The following is a 19,427-nucleotide window of genomic DNA, read 5'->3' as shown; positions in this document are numbered from 1 at the left end:
TAGTAACTCTGTCCATGCAACTGCCATACCTTATACCCACTAGTAAGTCATGATACCGACATTGGGATAGGCTCAGTCCGGATGAACTGTACAATGTTGGTAGCCTGAAACACTAGCAAATGGGCCACACTCGTAATGGGTGTTTCACACACTGATTTCTAATAGGCATGATTTTTTTTTGGTTTTATATTAACTTTATTAAAATTGTATTTGATTTAGGCTTGGTGAGCTGTTTCTCTTTTCTGCAAAGCTGAATAGTATATGAAAATTTTTCCTAAACCAAATGTAGTTGCCATGCAGATCACGTTCACATACAGTAGTTACATTATAGGAGTACACAGATTTTTCCCTGCTGTGTGTATCCATCTAAATACAGTACTCTGAAAAAGAAATTCAGGCATTTGTAGCTAAAAAAAAGTAAAAATGTCAACTCTGCTTCAGGCCTATTTTAAGCCCATGACAGAATAAGAACTCTCTTATGCATTTATAGGGTGCCAATCCCTGCAGTGTCTAGGGGCATTTGTATACAACATGAGGATTTAAATTGAAGTGGTGGTTTTTTAAAAGCACAGCTTCAATTTAGGGCGAAGTAATCCCCCTGTTGTGTACACCTGTGTCCTTACCTACGTCTCCAGAGGCAGGGAGGGGAGAGCGAGCTCCCTAAGGTGCAGTGGGGGGGGTGGGCTGGTGCTTCCCTCCATGGCAGTGGTGGCCCCCCGCAGGCAGCACCCACACACAGGAACACAGCTCGGGCGGTGATGGGGGGCACCACAGCTGCAGAGGGGAGCACTGGGCCCCACGCAGCTCAGGCAGGCAGGCAGGCTCCAGGGAAGAAAGGAGGAGGAAAAAAAAAAAAGATCAGGCTCACTGTTTTTTTTTCCCTTCCTTCCTGGGCTGCTGCTGGGGCTGTCTGCACGGCTCCTGAGCCGCAAGGAGCCCAGTGATTTCCTCTGCGGCTGTAAGGTAGCAAACTAAAAAACTCCTCAGAGGTGTTTTAGTTTGCTGTGCCCCAAAGTCATTTAAGGCACATTACAGTGCCGAAGTTGCTACAGCGGCTGGAATTAACGCACAGTATGCTGCCGAATTTGCAAACTCATGCAAACAGCAACACCATTAAAGTGGTGCAAAAGAGCATTTAACCCACTTTCAGGTGTCCTCTACAAATGGCCTAGGTTTTAAGTATTGTGTATTCTAGGGTGGAAATATTTCATAGCTGTTGTCTTCGGGCACCTGACTTTCAGAATCCATGATTCTCCTGATACTAAAGCCTGCCCGCCTAGCTGGATTTTACAAGCCTCCTTTGACAGAATTCTACTCTCATTTAAGTGACTGTAAGAAAAGTATAGCCAAACAATCAAATCTTCCCTTTCTGAACTTCTGTTTGTAAATACCACCTTATTTAGAGTTGGAAAAATCAACTTCTACTCTAGCTTTGCTTCAACAGGACTCCAGTAGTTGATCAGATGAATCTTTATTAAATACTCTCCATCAGCATTCTAAAGACACAGCCCTCTTCTTGTATTTGCAAAGTGAAAATTGGGAAAAGTATCAGCTTTCTTAAACTCATTCTAGCATTCTTTGCACTGTCTGAAGCAGTACTTTAAAGAAGGTTCAGAGGAATCTGGAGCTATCTAAAATCCACTGAATAGCTATAAAAGGGTCATCCCTTTTCATAAAAAAATCGGTAGACAAAAAAAAAGACATCTGGAGGGGTAAAATTCAAATTTTCAAATTAAAATTTCAGTGTCTGTTTAGGGCGTGTCAAACTGAGCATCAATCTATTCGAATGTAGCAAGAGCGGGCAAAATATGGTCTGTGGGCTGTAACGTGGCCCATGGTGCCCCCCAAACAAATTGCACCCCACCCAGCCCTTCCACCCGCAAGGGTGGGAGTGAGATGTGCATGTGTACACACCCTGCTAATCTAGAGCTTTGTGGCAGTTTATGCAACTAATTTTAGAACTCTCCTAATTTCCAGTAGGAAGTCATAAGTCAGAAACTATCGAGATTCTGTAGACTAGTTTCTGTGCCAGGTTACAACAGTAAAGAACAGCATTGAGTATTTTTGCAGTGACCTGTTTATAATCAATTTTATACAAATTGTGGGTCAAAATGTTGGGGAGGTTTGGGGAAGTGTTAAAAGATACTTTCTATTTTACTGGTCTATGCCATTAGTGTCAGGTTGGAAGATTTATTTAACTCATAATTTTCCTAGTTGCTAGAGAGGACTTGCTTTTTTAGTGATATTTTACATTTCAGCCAACATGCTGCCTAGGTTGGTCACAGAACAGATGAATGAGCAGCTCTTCATCTAAAATTAAGAAAGATTAACAATATATTGTACATACAAGGACTGACTCCGCTGATTTTAACAGTAATTTCTGTAGGACTGATAGTTTCCTGTATGTTTTGGTAACAAAGAGGGAAAGTATTCAACCGCATTCAATTTAATTATCCTGACATTTTTCCATCATTAACTTTGGTGGGAGTAAATTACTTTTGAGGAAAGCCTACACAAATTGCATTTAACTAAACTTACTTGAAAACTTTCTCCTCTCCCTTCTGTTGCCTCCCCAGTCCTTATGTGACTCTTGTGTTTATTAAGTGACATCACAGAGGCATTAAGAAAATTGCAGAGCTAACAAAACATATAGCTCTGTACCTCACAATATGCCTTTATTTAGATTAGCAGCTCCAAAAATAACAATTAAAAATGAAAGCAATTCCATGTGCTTCCCTATGATAAAAAATGACTTCTCATCCAACACTTTCACTCTAGTTTTAACTGGAGATATCTCTTCCTAAGTACTAAGAGCAGCAAGGCTTTTGTAAAGACAGTAAAAGGGGAAAATATAGATCATTAAAGAGAATCCAATATGACTTTTATTACTATACCATATTTTATTGCATTTAATAAAAGCAGAGCTTGAAAAACAATGTATCCTTATTTAAAATGATCTTTAAGAGGTGATAAATAAAGAGAAATGTATTTTAAAAGAACTAGAACCAATGTAAACAAAATGTTTTCCATGGAGGTCCCTGAGCAGGTCTTGCAGTGCATGAAGGCAGGATATGAGGGCTGCACCAAGAGGTTGGAACTTTCTGACCAAAGCTCTGATGGAATTCCTTCTTTATTGCCACAGGAAGATTGCACACCACCCCATGGTGAAAAGCGGGGGAACTATCTAAATTCGATAAAGCATGGATGGATCTAGGCCCATGCCACTTAAGTCAGCCTTTCCCCATGTTGTAGTCTCTGGTGTGGGGTGATGGATACTTTTAATGGAAAGCTGCTTTACTCCCACTCCACCATCAATCTGGAAAGGATTCCTTGCCCTGTCTCTCCCCGTAGCTTTCAAGTACCTCACAAGAATAGGCAGCATGTACCAAAAACTAGCAGGATGATATCCTTAGAGATCTTAGCAAACCAACAGAGGCTTGGTCTGACATCTGGTACCATGTCAGCTAGTACAGCCTGTTGTCAGCAACTAAACCAGCACCCCCACTTGGGCTAGCTGAATCAGGAAGATGTGTAGCTCTCCCATTGGGGCTGCGCCATGGCGGGAGTAGCTGCGGCCCCCCCAGCTTGCTGCACTGGGCAGCGTTTGCTGCTGCCGCCCACCCAGAGCTTGCACTGTGGTAGGCTGCAGTAAGGCTGCCACCACTGCCTCTGGGCTGTCCAGTGTGTTAGCTTTGGGTGGGCAGCAGCAGCAAACACTTCCCGGTGTGACAAGTGGGGGAAGGGCCCACAGTTGCTGCCACTGCGGTGCAGCCCTGACGGGCAAGCCCAGAGCTGCACAGGACCCAAGCTGACAGCATGGCTGGGTTACAAACTGGTGCTGAGTGTGGGAAAAGAAGCCCCCCTTGCCCGCCCTGTGCCCAGCGCCCCACACTGCAGCCCCTCGCAGCCCACATGGGGCTGCCTGTGCCTGCTCAGGACAGCCCTGCATGGGCTATCAGTGGCTGCAGCAGGGAGCACGGGCCAAGGGGCAGGCAAAGGACCATTTTTCCTTGTGCTCTGCACCAGCTCATTCCCTGCCAGCGAGCTGGGGGTCAGGGTTGTACCACGGGGTTGGGGGGTATTGGGAGTGAGCAGGTGCAGGAGCACAGGGCCTGCAACCATGTCCCAGGGCCAGTGCCGGCAGGCCCCAGAGCACGGTGGTAGGAGTAGAGGGTCCCGGCTGGCAGGGGGTTTATGGAGCCGGGCCAGCTCCTCCCTCTCCCTGCTGGTGCAGCCCAGCCTGGCTCCACAGACCCCTGCCAGTCTGAGCCCTCCTCTGGGCCGTACTGGTGCTGGCCGTGGGACATTGATCCCAAGACATTGGGACAAGATGGTGACCATTGGGTGGAGCACCTGCCAAGGGGTGGGGCTACCCATGCGGCTCTCAACAGCTTGCCAAAACTGGGTAAGCAGCCCTCCGCCCAAAATAACTGCCTACCCCGATCCAGAAAATGCCCTTATTCTAATGAAATTCACAAACATCAGAGCTGATAGGATTTAAATTCTTTTAAACACATGCACACGAATCTGGCAAGTGTAAGTATTCCTGGTGAGACCTCTAGCCACAACATGGTGGAAAAGTTCTATCTTTGTAAATAATGCCAATGTAAAATTTTGAGTGGGTTACTTACATTTTTTTAATATTTCCTGGGGAAATATTTTGCTGTCAAGAAACCAGATCAGTCTCTGTTGCCTTAGAAGTGCAGAGTCCATTGTAATAATTGCTGAAATCAGCTTCTGCTAGACAGTTTCAGAACTGCTCTCAGGGCATTAGCTTTATTGCACATAGTAAGCTGGTATTTGTCACATCTCAAAATGAGAGAGAGAAGAGAACTTGGCCAAAGATTCAAAAGAGAAAATGCTAGTAGCAAGCCTACTAAAGAACCTTATCATTAGCAACATTGCAGGTTTTGCTCTGTTTATTGTTTAGTCTGAGGGGAGTCAAACATATGGCCTGCAGAACTGTTTTCTCCAGCCTGTAGAGCTCTCAGTGGGCCTGGGATGGATGGTGGTAGGACCTGCCCAGAATCTAGGGTTATGGGACTGCAATTGGGGATAACTTTAGGCAGCAAGAAAATGAGCAACATTTGTGCTGACACAGCACTACTTGCCCCACTGTCACTTGTGCTGCTGCCACTTGCTCCATCTCTGCCACTCGTCCTACTGCTGTGTAGTCCAGATCCAGCCTACAAGGAACCCTACAGTCCAGATCAAGCCCAGGACAGGGTGAGTTTGACATCCTTGGTTTAGCTTTTTTTTTTAACAAAAGAAGTGAACAAGGAGGCATAATTTTGTTTAACTAAAAGGTGAATTTGCAATATTTTATCTTCACTGGACTTTGCTCATGTAACTTTCAACTATTCAGATGTCAGGTATAACTAAATTTGATATTTAGATAAATTTTTGTCCTTTTTAGTGGGTCCATTTAAATAAGTAATCTGGCTATTTAAGGAATGTTTCAAAATGAATAGCTATCTGAATCTTAATATGCAAAAAATGTCAACCAAACTTTTATTTATTATCCCCAAGCCAGAAGGACAAACAGAATGACCAAAGGAAGACACCGGAGGGGATGGGACAAAACATCTTCCTCCCCTTCAAAATTAATTTTCCAGCAAAGACATGGCAGATGACCCTGGGATACCGACTGAGGTCCCCGTCTATAAACAAGCTTGTTCTTAAGGTGACGGTGAAGCCAGAAAAAACCACACAGACTTGACACACAGAAGGAAGACACGGAAAGTTATAAGCACCTTTAATGTGTGCTATACTTATTGTACACAATAACAAGCTAACACAGTCAACTCATGGTGCCTTAGTTAGTATACCACTCCCTTGTTGACTAAACTGAAACACTGCCCCATATTTACAGATAACAGGGTAAACAGTTGTGCAGTAACTTTATGGGGGGAAAAAACCTCTCTACTAAAATGCTAATACCAAATGACTTTTATTTCTTCAATACTTACTATTTTGCTTGTGTTGAAATTGAAACTGCAGGGATTTTGATATATGCAGAGAAATAGTTTACATATAACGTATACATCCTCTTCTGCAGTGTTATTTTATAACTTCCTAGAATACACACTATAGAATGAATGATAAGCATAATAATGCTATCCCTGCTCCAACTGAACCAAAGAATCTAAGGGCGGGCATTATACCCAGCAGGGCACAAATGCTAAACTTTAAAGAGGCTGGCATTAATAGGCTCAGTGGTTAGCAGGGTACTAGGAACCAAGAGCCTAGTTGCTCTGGGGGTCCAGGATGGGTGGTCATTCCTCAAGGAAACCATCCCTTGGGCTCAGAGTGAGACAATCTCATGGCAGAGGAAAGGGGGCAAAGGGGCCAGGAAGTCCCTTTGGCTAACCAGGGTCATCCAGGATACCTTAAGGGCAAAAAAAGAAGCATAGTGGAGGCAGGGGGTAGCTAGCAAGGAGGAGCACACTTCTTTGGCCCATGCCTGCAGGGAGTCAGTTAGGAAGGCCAAGGCAGCTCTACAACTCAGGCTAGTGGCAGCAATTAAGGACAATAAAAAGTCCTTCTTTAGGTACACTGAGAGCAAAAAGAGATGCAGGGTAGCATAGGATTCCTACAGGACAGGCAAAGGGGCTTAGTGATGGATAGCAGGCACAAGGCAGCGCTCCTCAATAAGTTTTTTGCCTCTGTCTTCTTAAATAGGAACCTAGACGAACCCTCAGTATGCATGACGGGCGCCAACAAGAGGAACATCAGCCGACCAACAGTCAGTGCCAACATGGTAAAAAGACACTTGGAGGGATTGGATGTGTTCAAATCACCGGGACCAGAGGGACTCCACCCACTGAATTAGTGAGTATCATAGCTGAACCACTGGCAAGGATATATGAGCACTCAAGGTAACTGAGTCAAGTCCCGGAGGATTGGAAGAGGACCAATGTCACCCCAATCTTTAAGAAGGGGAAGAAGGATGATCTGGGGAACTACAGACCAGTAAGCCTTACTTATATCCCTCGGAAAAATCCTAGAAAAAATTAACCAGGAGCACATCTGTGGGAGCCCGCTGGCTAATGTGATGAGGAGGGGTAACCAACATGGGTTTATAGCAGGCAGGTCCTGCCTGACTAACCTAGTTTTTTTTTACGACAAGGCCACCAAATGTTTAGATGCAGGAGTCGAGGTAGATGTTATCTATCTGGACTTCAAGAAGGCCTTTGACAAGGTATCCCATACCATTCTTATAAATAAACTGAGGAGATTTGCCTTGGATGATTATACGGTAGACTGGGTAGCAAACTGGCTCAAGGGTCACACTCAGAGGGTGGCAGTGGACGGCTCGGTGTCAACCTGGAAAGCTGTGGGCAGTGGAGTCCCTCAGGGCTCAGTTCTGGGTCCAATGCTGTTCAACATCTTCATCAGTGATCTGGATGAGGGGGTGGGAAGCACCCTGCCCAAATTCATGGATGACACAAAAATATGGGGTGAAGCCAATACCCTGGAGAGGAGGGAGCAGATCCAGACTGACCAGGTTGGGGAAGTAGGCAGAGAGCAACAGGATGCAATTCAATAAAGACAAGTACAAGGTGCTGCATCTAGGGAGAAATAACTGCCATCATACCTATAGGCTGGGGGGCGACCTTCTCAGCTCCACTGAGGCAGAAAAAGATCTTGGAGTCACTGTTGACTCAAGGATGAACATGAGTTGTCAATGTGATGAAGTAGTCAGCAGAGCCAATTGTACCTTGTCGTGCATCCATAAGTGCTTCACAAACAGGTCCAGGGAGGCGATTCTCCCCATCTATGTGGCACTGGTCAGGCCACAGCTGGAGAACTGTGTCCAGTTCTGGATGCCAAAATTCAAGCAGGATGTGGCCAACCTGGAGAGGGTCCAAAGAAGAGCCACTTGACTGATTAGAGGCCTGCAGGGAAGGCCTTACAAGGAAAGGCTAAGACCAAGAGAAGGCTGAGAGGGGACCTTGTGGTGGCATACAAATTCATAATGGGAGAGCAACATGAAGTAGGCGATGATCTGTTCATCAGGGCACCCCCTGGAACAACAAGGAACAATGGCCATAAGCTACTAGAGAGAAAGCTTAGGCTGGACATTAGAGAAAAGTTCTTCATGGTCAGGCTTGCCAGGATCGTTAGAGCCCTTCCCTGGTGGTCTAGTGGTTAGGATTCAGTGCTCTTGCTGCTGTGGCCTGGGTTCAATTCCCAGCCAAAGAAACCTTCTTTTCTTGGGGGCTGGACTCAATGATCTTCCAAGGCCCCTTCCAGCCCTAATGTCTATGGAATGGGCATCCAAGGGAGGTGATACTCACTCCATCCTTGGGAGTCTCCAAGAAGAGACTGGACAGGCACCTGGCTGAGTTCACATGACTCCAGGTTTGGTGACCCTTCTCTTACCTGCCAGGGGCAGGGGAGCAGACTAGATGGCCCACTGAGGTCCCTTCCAACCCTAGAATCTATGATTTCATCTTAGTCAATATATTACAGGCCATAACTGTCAAAAATGGTTTGGCTACTGATTTCTTACACCAGTCATCCATAATTTACCCAAATATTCATTTGCTTAATTTGAGCATGAGAATAGTCTTCCTGTAATCAACAAGACCACCCATAAGGTTAAAGTTAGACATTTCACTGAGTACCTTATTGAATAAAAGTCTTAGTAGGTTATAAATTGAAGTCAGATATTTGTACAATATGATTCCTAAATCAGCGAACAAAGCTACATGTAACCAGTCACCAAGGGTATGCAACTGCAGTATAGTCTGGAAATACCCAGGCTTCTGTTAAATGAACTCTGGTACCAGCAGCAGTTTAGCCACATCTGGACAGAGCTCAGCACAGGGTAATTTATCCTATGGTACAGACATACTCATAGTTGCAACTGCCTGCATGTATCTTTGATCTTGGTCTTGGTTGAATTTTAGCCTACTCTTTTTCTTTCTAATAAAAATAATGGTAAGTCAGTTAGCTGAAACAGTCCATAATGGGAGAATCAAAAGACAGTCATGGGGCCAAATCACACAGGCTAGTGACAGACATTCAAAAAGCCAGAGCCTGAATTGATTCAACCTTTGCAGGTTAGTCTAAACTGCCTAGGTTGAACCAATTTGTAAGACATTCCTTGTGGACTGAGGACATGCGGGCACATGCCTGCAGCTGCTCAGGCCAGGAGCTGGGAGATGCTAGAGCATGCCCTTAGCTGTTGGGAAGCTCTGGGGGGTGTAGCCAGCCTGGGCTGAACTGGCCAAAGTGGGGTGTAATTCCCCCTTCCCTGTCCCACCAGCAGGAACCCCAGCTGGGTCTGCTGGGCACTCCCACCTTGCTGTTGCAACGAGTGGCTGGCATGACCCTTGAGGCAGAGAGGGCAGGGAGAAGGGTTAGTCCCCGCTCTACCTCCACTGCCCCAAGGGGCCACAGCTGGGCCTGCCTGCCCCGACCAAGTGGTGAAATGAGCCCCCCCCGGCTGGATACTGGAAGGAGGGAGAATAACCCCCATCCCTGTCCCCTGTCCCCTGCCTAAGAGACCCTGCCAGCCAGCATCTGTCTGTTCACCCACCTCACCGCTGCAGCAGTGAAGGGGCAGCAGCTCCCATCATGGTGTCGTGGAGCATGAGCCCCTTCCTGGCAGGGAGGTCCCGCTACAGGGCAGACAGAGCTGCACGGACTGCATGCGGCAGCACCAGGTCTCAGAGGAGGCCAGAGCCCTCCACACCATCATCCCTCTGCCATTCTCCACAGCAACTTTCCTAACCTCACAGCTGTGACCCCTGGCCGGGAAGAGGCTCAGGCTTGATGAAACCATGACAGGGGTTGCCGCCCCCTCGTGGCTGCTGCTGCTGGGCAGGGGTGGAGTCAGATGCCAGCCAGCAGGGCCCCTTGCGGGGGTCAGGGAGTGGGATTATTCTCTCCTCTGCTTTCGGGGCACCGCAGTTGGGTCTGCCTGCCCCAGGTGCTGCTGCCGCTTGCTCTGTGCGTGGGGCAGTCAGTGGAATAAGCCCCACCTGCCTGCCTCCCTCTGGCATCCAGTGGAGGGGGCTTATTCCTCCACTTGCCCCAGGCACAGAGCAAGCAGCAGTGGCACCCAGGGTGGGCAGACCCCACTGCAGTGCCCCGGGGGCAGAGGGGAGAATAACCCCTCTCCCTGCCCCCTAAGAGGCCCTGCCCACCGGCATCTGGCCCTGACCCCACCTGGCCACAGGAGTAGCAAGTGGGGAGTGACCATGGCAGGGGCAGCAGCTCCTGTCATTGTTCCCCCCAAGTGTGAGCCTCTTCCTGGCAGGGGACCACTGCTGCAAGGTAAGGAAAGCTGCTGCAGAGCACCATGGTGGCAGCGCAGTAGGGAACACTGGCCTCCTCTGAGCCCTGTTTCACTGCAACTCTGCCCACCCTGCTGTGGGGCCCCTTGTTGGGAAGAGGCTTGCATCCCTGATACCATGACAGGGGCTGCTTCCCCCATCAAGGGTCCTGCCCCCTTGCCACTGCAGTAGTCAAGCAGGGGAGCAGCTAGACACTGGCTAGCAGGGCCCCTTAGGCAGGGGGCACAGAGTTATTCCCCTTCCCTCCGGTGTTTGGTGGAGGGGGCTTATTCCACCACTTGCCCCAAGCAGGGAACAAGCAGCAGTGGTTGGAGCAGGCAGACCCAGCTGGAGTCCCCCAGGGGCAGTGAGGGTAGAGAGGGGGAAGCCCACCCTTCCTGCCCCCTCTGCCTCAGGGGCCACGATGGCCTGCCACTGCAGCAGTGAGGAGTGCCCGGCAGACCCGGCTGGGGTCCCTGCCGGTGGGACAAAGAGAGAGGGGAATTAAACCCCTCTCTGGCCAGACCCCTGATCCTGCCTGTCCCTGTTGGGTTGGGGAGCAGAAGGGCGAGACCAGCCCTGTTCGGCTAGGGAGCAGAGACCCCAGAGAACATGCTGGGATGCTGGGGGACTCTGGCTTAACTTAAACCATGAAGGGGTCTGGGACAGACATTGCCTAAACCACTTTAAGCCAAATCAGTTAAGTCTGATGCTACATTTCAACTAGGTTTATCTCAAACTGGTTTTGGCCATTTTGAAACTGGTTTATTTGCACTGAATGTCTGTTCTGTTACAGGTTTAAACCAGTTTCTGATCACTGAAACCAATTTGTGTATAATGTCTGTCTGTAGCCACACAGATATAAATGGTCATATTTATATTGACCAACTCCATATGGTCCAGCATAACACATCACTTCCCATGCTGGGTTCACATGCTTGGTGAATGGAATAGGGGTATAACAAAACCAAATGGCAGTTCCCTTCCTCCCCACCCATCCCAAAATGAAAACGAGCAAGTATTTGCAATCACCTGAAACCCAGCTGACAGCACTGGCTGAGTTTATTTGGGATGGGCCCTGCATACCGCCCACCAAAAAATGCAACCTCATCCATAGACAACTGATGGTCCATGTCATTTATGTCTGGCAATCAACAATAATTATTGTGGACAGCTCTTGATTGTCCGGTGTCCGTTGGAAACCATCAACTACAATTAGTCAGGGAAGTTTAGGAGTTTAATTTAATATGGATCTCTCTTAAGGAGGAAAGGTTATAAAACAGGAAGAGAAGAGTTAAAGGACAGAGTGACATAGGAAAATGGCAGCAAAAACCCACTAAGCATGGCATCCATTCCATAATATTCACTCAAGTGGCCAGCAGATCTCAATGTATACTGCTGATTTGACAGGGACAAAAAAAATACATAACATTCATCTCTGGAGCCCCTGTGTTACATTGTATTTGATCTCTTGAGACCATGAGATCCCAAGTTCTCCAAAGCTCAAAACGAAACAATTGTAGTTCCCATATAGTATTTTTTAATCCTGGGAAGGCTACTTTCACTTCCTCAAGATAACAGTTTTAATATTAACAATATTTTACTAATTTTAAAATTCAGAATTTCTACCCTTAGTTTGAATAAACACTGAAAACGGTTCCCCATCCATTTTCTGGGAGGTGTGAACATTTATCACTTGTACATATTAGTATATGCTGAGTGGGAAGAAAGTTGCATCATATAGCTCTATAGCAATATAGAGAAATAGTGAAAACAAATACAGAAAGTGCAATGTAGCATTTTGTTATGCTCACTTTGATTTTCCCTGTCTCTCTCTTCCCCTTTTCTCCTTAATAAATTTTCTAAATGAAGTAGCACGTTCACATAATTATTTAATACAGCCTTCCAAGAAGTACAAAGGAAAATATTCTAATCTTTTATTCATTTTATAAAAAAATAAAATCAGAACTAAGAATGGCCCACTTCTGCTATGCCCTTGACTAATTTGAATGGGAACACCACAGCTAGTTTTATTTACACTGAAATAAGACTGTTTTGCTAGGAATTCTCTCTTGTTTTTAGGGTCTGAAATTCTAAAATAACTACGTATCACAGGGCTAGTGAACACTTTGTGAAGAAGAGTTCCTAAATATTAAAACCACTTGTGAAAGTGTCCTAAAACAACCACATAACGTGTTGGTATGCAGCTGCACGAACCATTCAAACGAGAACCCAGCTTGTGTCCTGTCTGCATTGCCACAGGGTAACCATGGAAATGGGAACGGGCCTGCTCAAAGCCTAACAAAGGAAACCTTCAAATGAAAATGACAACAGGAGATTGTGAATGTTCAAGACTTCCATTAGTGCTAATAGTTAAATTTACTCATTTAAAAATACATAGAAACTTGCTTCTCTTTGCATTATCCCTAAAGTACTGTATACCCATTTAGCTCTTTGGACATTCATCGGATGCATTCACAATTTAATTTTAGCTGTCATGAACATATATTCAGCAGGCATATATGGTTAAATGTTTTAATTCATTTAAACAGTGAACTAGTTTAAATAGTGAACTAGTTTTATGCCTTTTGAAAAGTAGCAAAGAAACAATAATAATAAGGAATACCTGAGCATTTGATACCTTGTTTCTATTAAATTAAAAATACTCAGAAAAGATTAATCTTAAAAAGCAAAATTCTCTTTTAAAACCAGAAAACATACTACTTAGACTTGAGAGAATGCCAGTGTGTCCCATATTTACACTATTCAAGTAACATACAAATCAATATTAATGTTTAACTTGTAAGTTGTTCATAATCCTAAACATTTTGTACTTTCTAAAGTATTTTAATTTTAGTTTACAGTATTCATATATCTTGGATAATATACATGTTTTGTATGTCATTGTGTAAGAAGCCCTACGTAAATGTATAATGCTGTGACAATAAAACCTTATGAGAAACAATCTGTGATATTACTTCTGATAACTTAGAAACTCTCTTAAAATCTGACACCAGTGAAACCAACAGAGATCCTGTTTTCACAGAAGTTCAGTTCTAGGTCCATTTTAAAAAAATCCAACCTTCCCATACGAAAATATGAGTGGATTTTCATGAGTTATAATGAGTTTTCATGGTCATAATTTTTTTTAAAAAGGTTAATGAAACATGAAGACATCAAAGTCTGTATATCGGATGTTTCAAAATGCCAGATTTAAGATTGCCTGTAGAACTTTAATTCAGCACCCTAAGGCTTAGATATTATGACAGTTTTTAATAACATGATCACATGCTATCTTTTCTACAGGATCCCTGCCTCATTCAGTGCTCTGTTAGTTAGCAGATGTTCTACAGTTTGACTTCTCAATGTTGATCTTTGGAGTGGCCTCATGCCTTACTCATTGCCCACTATTCAACTCTTACTGCGCTGTCATTTAGTACTTCTTAAGGCAAGTACTAAATGACAGCGCAGTAACAACTGCAACATGGGGGACACATGTAGATGCACCCAGTAATTAGCATCATGAAGTACCTAATGGGCATATCTACACATTCATTATTGTGCCTTAATTACAGCACATTAAGTTTAGTACCTGTAAAAACAGGTACTAAACTTAATGCACTGTAAGTAGTGCTAATGCGAATTATTTTGTGTGACACTTAATAGTCATTGGACTACTCTGCTGCACATTAGCATAGTTTTTGCCAGCTATGCTAATGCACAGTAGAATTAGTTCAATGGGCATTAAGTGTCTTATGTAGATGTACCCAATGCGATCAAAGTTCCCATTGACTTGAACTGCGGTGCTGAGTGCTCAGTACCTCTTCAAATCAGTACCCATGGTCTCAAGTTGGGTAGACAGAAAATGAGGAACACGGAAATAGTAACCACACTAGAAGTTCAGTTTAAGTGACTTGCCTAGAATCTTATGGGAACTCTGTGGCAGAGACAGGGAGAGAATCCTATTTTCCAGGGCAGCATTCAACTGCCTTAGCAGAGACTGGCCTTTCTCTTGCTGCCATCCCCTGTCTCATCAATTTTACACCTTCCAGCAGTAGCAGGAAAAAAAGCAAGGGTCCAACACCAGCCTCCTTTGCTACCCAATCTTGACTCACCACCAAGAGAAGTCCATCTGTGCACTAAATAAGGCAGGGGTGTATGTCACCACGTAATTACATATAGTTTCACAACACACAAAGGGATGGAATCAAACTTGCATAAGTAACATTAATTTCTACATTTCCAAACAAGTTTAGTTTTTGGTATGTAATTTACTAGGATTATAAAAACAGTGACATCTAAAAAAAACATACAACTTACTTGCGTATATTTTAGTTTCACTTTAAAGATCTCTATTACTTGAGTTAATGACAGTGGCAGATGGATGTCACCAAGGACAGAAAAGAAGTTTCCCCTTTCTTAAATTAGGTGTTCAGACATACACCTGGCAGAGACACAGATGCAGTAGTTCAAAGAAAATCCTTTAATCTTCAGGTTGCAGCATGCCCAGGAAAGGCAGAATCTTCACGGAACTGAGCTGCTAAGATTTTAATGTGTGAACAGAAACTGTGGGATAAGAGGGGGCAGGGCTTTACCACTTATCAGCTACTCTGTACTGCCTGCCTTAGCGCATGCTCTTACCTGAAGTGGAAGTTAACTGTGGTAGGGGTAAGTTATTTCCCCCTTATCAGGGAACAGGAGTTCTCAGAGTAAGTTACTGCAAAGCAAATGATACACAAAGCCTTGCCACTACTCACCTCATAGTATACTGTTCACATGTCCAGATTCTAAATCCCACTAGATACATAGGAATTACAATTTCTCAAAGGTGCTAGATTTGGACTTTTTTTGTGACAATGGCAAAAAAGCATCTTTGACACAAATGACACCTTCCTGTCATATTGCAAGTTCTTCCTCCAAAACATAGGGGCCAGTGGTTTCCAGATAAAGGGTTCCCAGAACTGAACATGGGCAAAATAACATCTCTTTCATTAGCCACACTTTCCGAAACAAGTGAAAATGTAGCTAATTTGATTCAGATTTTCAAAAACAACCAAAGGCAGACACCTAGGGTGGAAAATTTAAATCCAAATTATTAAAATTTGACAAATTATAAGCAATTAAAAACAGTCTTACAATGAGAACATTACTAATAGGTGGTAGCACTAGCTTTGTCTAGAATACATTATTTATTCATTTGTTATTTATAATACACATTCCACTACTATAATCCGAACAAAACTCTTCTGCCAAGAGAAAACAGTAGGCTAGTACTATCTAGTACCAAAAGAGATAGTCTTACTTATTACTGGGTGCTGTGGGACCCACAAGGTGCTAAGCACTTTCTATGCATTAAAGAAAATATAGTCCACAGCCCACAATATATCCTACTTCTACATTATTACAAAACTAATTTGAAAATAAAGTACTCATTTCTAGAATAGATGCTGATTAATTTAGCAATTAAATTATATATGCTATACATGACGTGCACACACACAGTTCTCATTCTCAGAGACATTTGCAGGAACTACAATATAACAAAGAATTTAAGAATACAAGACGTGCTGCACTGGGTCAGACCACACATCCATATAGCCCAATGTTCATATAGCTCACAGGATTTTGTGAGCTATCCCACACCTGCCTGACTGCTACGCTTTACTAATGTCAGTCAAAAGTAACTCTTCCAAAACCAGTGAATTCACATTAGGTTCACTGCGAAAAAGAATATAAGCCTTTAAACATTTAAAGCACAAAGAATGTTTCCCGAGGTCAGTGGGGTTTTTGTTATTGAGGTCAGTGGGCCGTACGAAAGCATTAGTTCAGCAGCTATGTCAGCTAATTGATTTCATCTTTGTGATAAATCTCAAACTGAAGTTACGGCAGCTCGGAATTATAGAAATGAATACTTGATCTAGGCTATATGAATAATTTAATATGCAACTACAAACATCCCTTTTCAGACAGCTCTTATTGTCAGGGGAGTCCTGCTCACATAACCAGTTACTATTCACCCTGGTAAACACCACTCTACAGAGTTTCAGGAGTCCCAGACCTTTTACATCATGAATTAGTGGTCACATTTCTGCTTCAGGCATGCAGTCACTGTGACCAGAAGAATAAAGAATGGATTAGACAAAAATGCAGAGTGGGTGTTTCACACTTTGAAGCTTTAAGTAGCTTTCTCTTCATAATATTACAGGGTTGTTTGTACACCATATATCTCCCCACCGGCTGGTATCTGTGGATCTGCTTCCACACCCTCCAGCTGCGCATTCCACTGCATTGTTTGCTACAGTTCCTTGAGAGAACAAGTCGGAGCGTCTCACAGGTGAGAGCTCCTGCAGGAGTTCGAAGGCCTGTGAAAGCACAGCATGGGTTTTAAACTCTGAGCAGGGATTTTATGGCATGTGAACCTTACAGATCACAGTTCCCAGGAAAAACACACATGTAATGGTTACTGAAATCAGCCAGAAGCAAGGGGGTGAGACTCCAATTCCCCCTCCTGGTCCAAGGATGGACACCTGCCCTGTTGCGGGAGGCAGCACTGGAGCGGTGCCTGGACTCCGGGAGCAGGGCTGCACCAGGGGACACCCACCCCGGCGTCTTTTCCCCCTTCACTTTAAGAGCACACGAGTCGCGCAGGAGTCCCCCAAGTGCTGGGAGCTCCAGAGAGCCGCGCCGCGCCGCCGGCTCCCCTCGGCGCGCGGGGACCCACTTCCCGCCCGGCAGAGGCGGGGAAGCGGCGCCTCGCCCCGCGCTCGGGGCACCGCCGCTCAGCCCGTACCGGCGCCGGGCGCTGGGACGTCTCCCAACTTCCCGCTGCTCCCGCCCCAGGGACACCTACCTAGGCTGAGCGCCAGCTGCAGCAGCTGCAGCGGGGCGCGCATGGCCTCCCGCTTCCCCGCGGGCTGTCCCGGCCGCAGGTGCTTCCGCTGCGCTGCCCGCGGTAGTACCAGCCGCGCGGAGCCACGGGCTGCGGCCGCGCGAGCTCGGAGGCGCTGCGGCTCGCGGAGGTCCCGCCCCGCCGGCCCCGGCCCCGGCCCCGCCCGGCGCCCGCCCCGCCTCCCCGCGCCCACCTGCCGGCCCGGACCCCCGGCCAGGTTCACGGCCTCCTGCCCTGCTGGCGGGGCTGCTGTCCTGAAGCCCTGGCAGCAGCAGGGGTCCCAGGGAGCCTGGTTAAAACAAAAATCCCCACTTTTCAGATTAAAAAAAGTAACCCCCAAATCCACATTTTTCCCGAGATTAAAATGAAACACCACTGATATATTAACAGAGGTATCGACAGCTATATATCAGTGGTGTTTCATTTTAATCACGGGAAAATGTGGGTCTGGGGTTACTTTTTTAGTAAGGATTTTTTAAATTAAAAAAGTAACCCCAGTTCCACATTTTTCTGTGACTAAAGTGAAACGTCATAAAAAGTGTGTGTGTGTGTGTGTGTGTGTGTGTATAGATATAATTTTAATGTATGTATTAGAAGTATGTGTGTGTGTGTGTGTATCCATATACTTTTTAAATCTGAAAAGTAGGGATTTTTATCAGAGAAAACCAGGATCCCTGGTGATTATACAGAAGGTGGAGATTTTTTTTAAATTTAAATTTCCCATATTCCAAGCCAAATTAGCCAAAAGAAATTCCAAATCTGTGAATCAGTCCAGAATCACAAGTGGCCCTACTACTGGCAAACATCCTCCACCCCCATCTGGGGCCTCAGATGTTTTCAAAACCTTTAGCAGGCCCAAAAGCCCAGAGGTTTGAGGTTCAGATGCCCCCAAGTTTTGCTTGCCTTCATCCATAAGGCTGTAGGACCAAGCTAGGGGGAAGTCTCCCCTTTCCATAAAAAAGACATAAAGCCAAGACCTTCCCACTCCAGCAGCTAAGTGGGAGGTTTACTATAAATTACCTTAGCGGGTACTATCCCCATGTCAGGAGAGCAGTCTTCCCTGGGTGCAACTAGGAAGACTGCCTCAGTGATCATGGTATTTCCCTTGCCAGGCAAGCATAGGACTACACTTGATAGAGAAGGTAGACATGGGCTTTCTTGTAGCAGATGGGGACAGGATGCAGTGCAATGACGTCAAGGGTATTTAGGTTGGAGACCAGGAGGAACTTTCTGACTATGAGGGTGGTCAGGCATGGGAACAGGCTGCCTAGAGAAACTGGGATCTCCATCCCTGGGCACAGAGCCAGCCTTAGGGGTGGGCAATGCAGGCAACTACACAAGGTGCTGTGGCCAGGGGGCACCACACACAGGTGCTGCAAGCAGCAGGTAGCAGTGCTGGCTTGGGGCATTGCTCCGGGCCTTGTGCGACACCAGAGCGGTGGGGAGGGGGCCTCGGCAGGGTGGGGCAGCTGCCTGGGATTCTGGGTGTGGGGTTGCAGGAGCTGGACTAGATGAGCTAGTGAGCAGGAGGTAAAATAGATGGGCTAGTCCGGTCCCTTCCAGATCTGCTTTCTATGATGTGGGTGCTTGTGCAAAGGCTGAGTGTTGCTGTGTGCTTTGAAGGACACAGGACCTGAGCTCCTGTGCCCTTCAGGATGTCTTATGCCTTAAGGGTCTTCTACTGAAAAAAAAAGAGGCTTGGCTTATTACTCTGTGGGCACTGTCAACCCAAAATAAGACCTGCACACCTCTGTATTTTTTCATGATGGATGGCATTCAATTATTCTTTCACAACAGCATTTGCTATAGAAAACATCTCAAGCCAGAAAATTGCCCTGGAAGCTAAGCTTTCGTGTGTATGTGTGAACAATATGGTTGTAGCCATGAAGAAAACCTCAACATGAACCACGCGTCGTGAGGAAAGGTAGAGAGGTATTCTCTGCCTCAGTCTGTAATCTAAGAATAGAGATATTTTTGTTTCAGTCAAGGAAAAAGATGGAAACCAAAAATGTCAATGATATAAAATAAGCTGAACATGAGAATGGCCATTGCATCAATTTGTTATTAAATTTTATATTTAATTACTTAAACCCTGTAATTTTTAATTTGTTTGGAGCCACAGCAACATTTCCCTTGTGCTGTACTAGAATGAGCCAGAAATCTAGCCATGGAACGGGGTCCAGTCTGACACGGAGTGCATAGTTGGTTCTACGTAGTATCTTAGTTATCTGGGCACATGGAGTTAGGCAGTT

The 19,427-nt window shown here is 45.5% G+C and overlaps 1 protein-coding gene and 1 non-coding gene across 2 annotated transcripts in view; one reads left to right on the top strand and one right to left on the bottom strand.

Moving 5' to 3' along the window:
- Positions 1 to 17,296, bottom strand: part of ITGA2 (integrin subunit alpha 2) — a 114,751-nt gene extending 97,455 nt beyond the window's left edge. Inside the window, exon 1 of the mRNA XM_090038060.1 lies at positions 17,137 to 17,296. Coding sequence (XP_089894186.1) covers positions 17,137 to 17,179 — 43 coding nt within the window. The 5' untranslated portion in view covers positions 17,180 to 17,296. The remainder of the gene's footprint in view (positions 1 to 17,136) is intronic.
- On the top strand, positions 8,134 to 8,205 carry TRNAK-CUU (transfer RNA lysine (anticodon CUU)). Its single transcript has one exon. It is a non-coding gene; the product is annotated as a tRNA-Lys (tRNA).
- Positions 17,297 to 19,427: the final 2,131 nt, after the last annotated feature.

The sequence above is a fragment of the Crocodylus siamensis genome, chromosome 3, assembly GCF_052110815.1.
Source record: "Crocodylus siamensis isolate JL-2025a chromosome 3, ASM5211081v1, whole genome shotgun sequence".
Lineage (NCBI taxonomy): Eukaryota > Metazoa > Chordata > Crocodylia > Crocodylidae > Crocodylus > Crocodylus siamensis.
The sequence above is the reverse complement of the archived record's forward strand: the minus strand, read 5'-3'. Positions and strand labels throughout refer to the sequence as shown.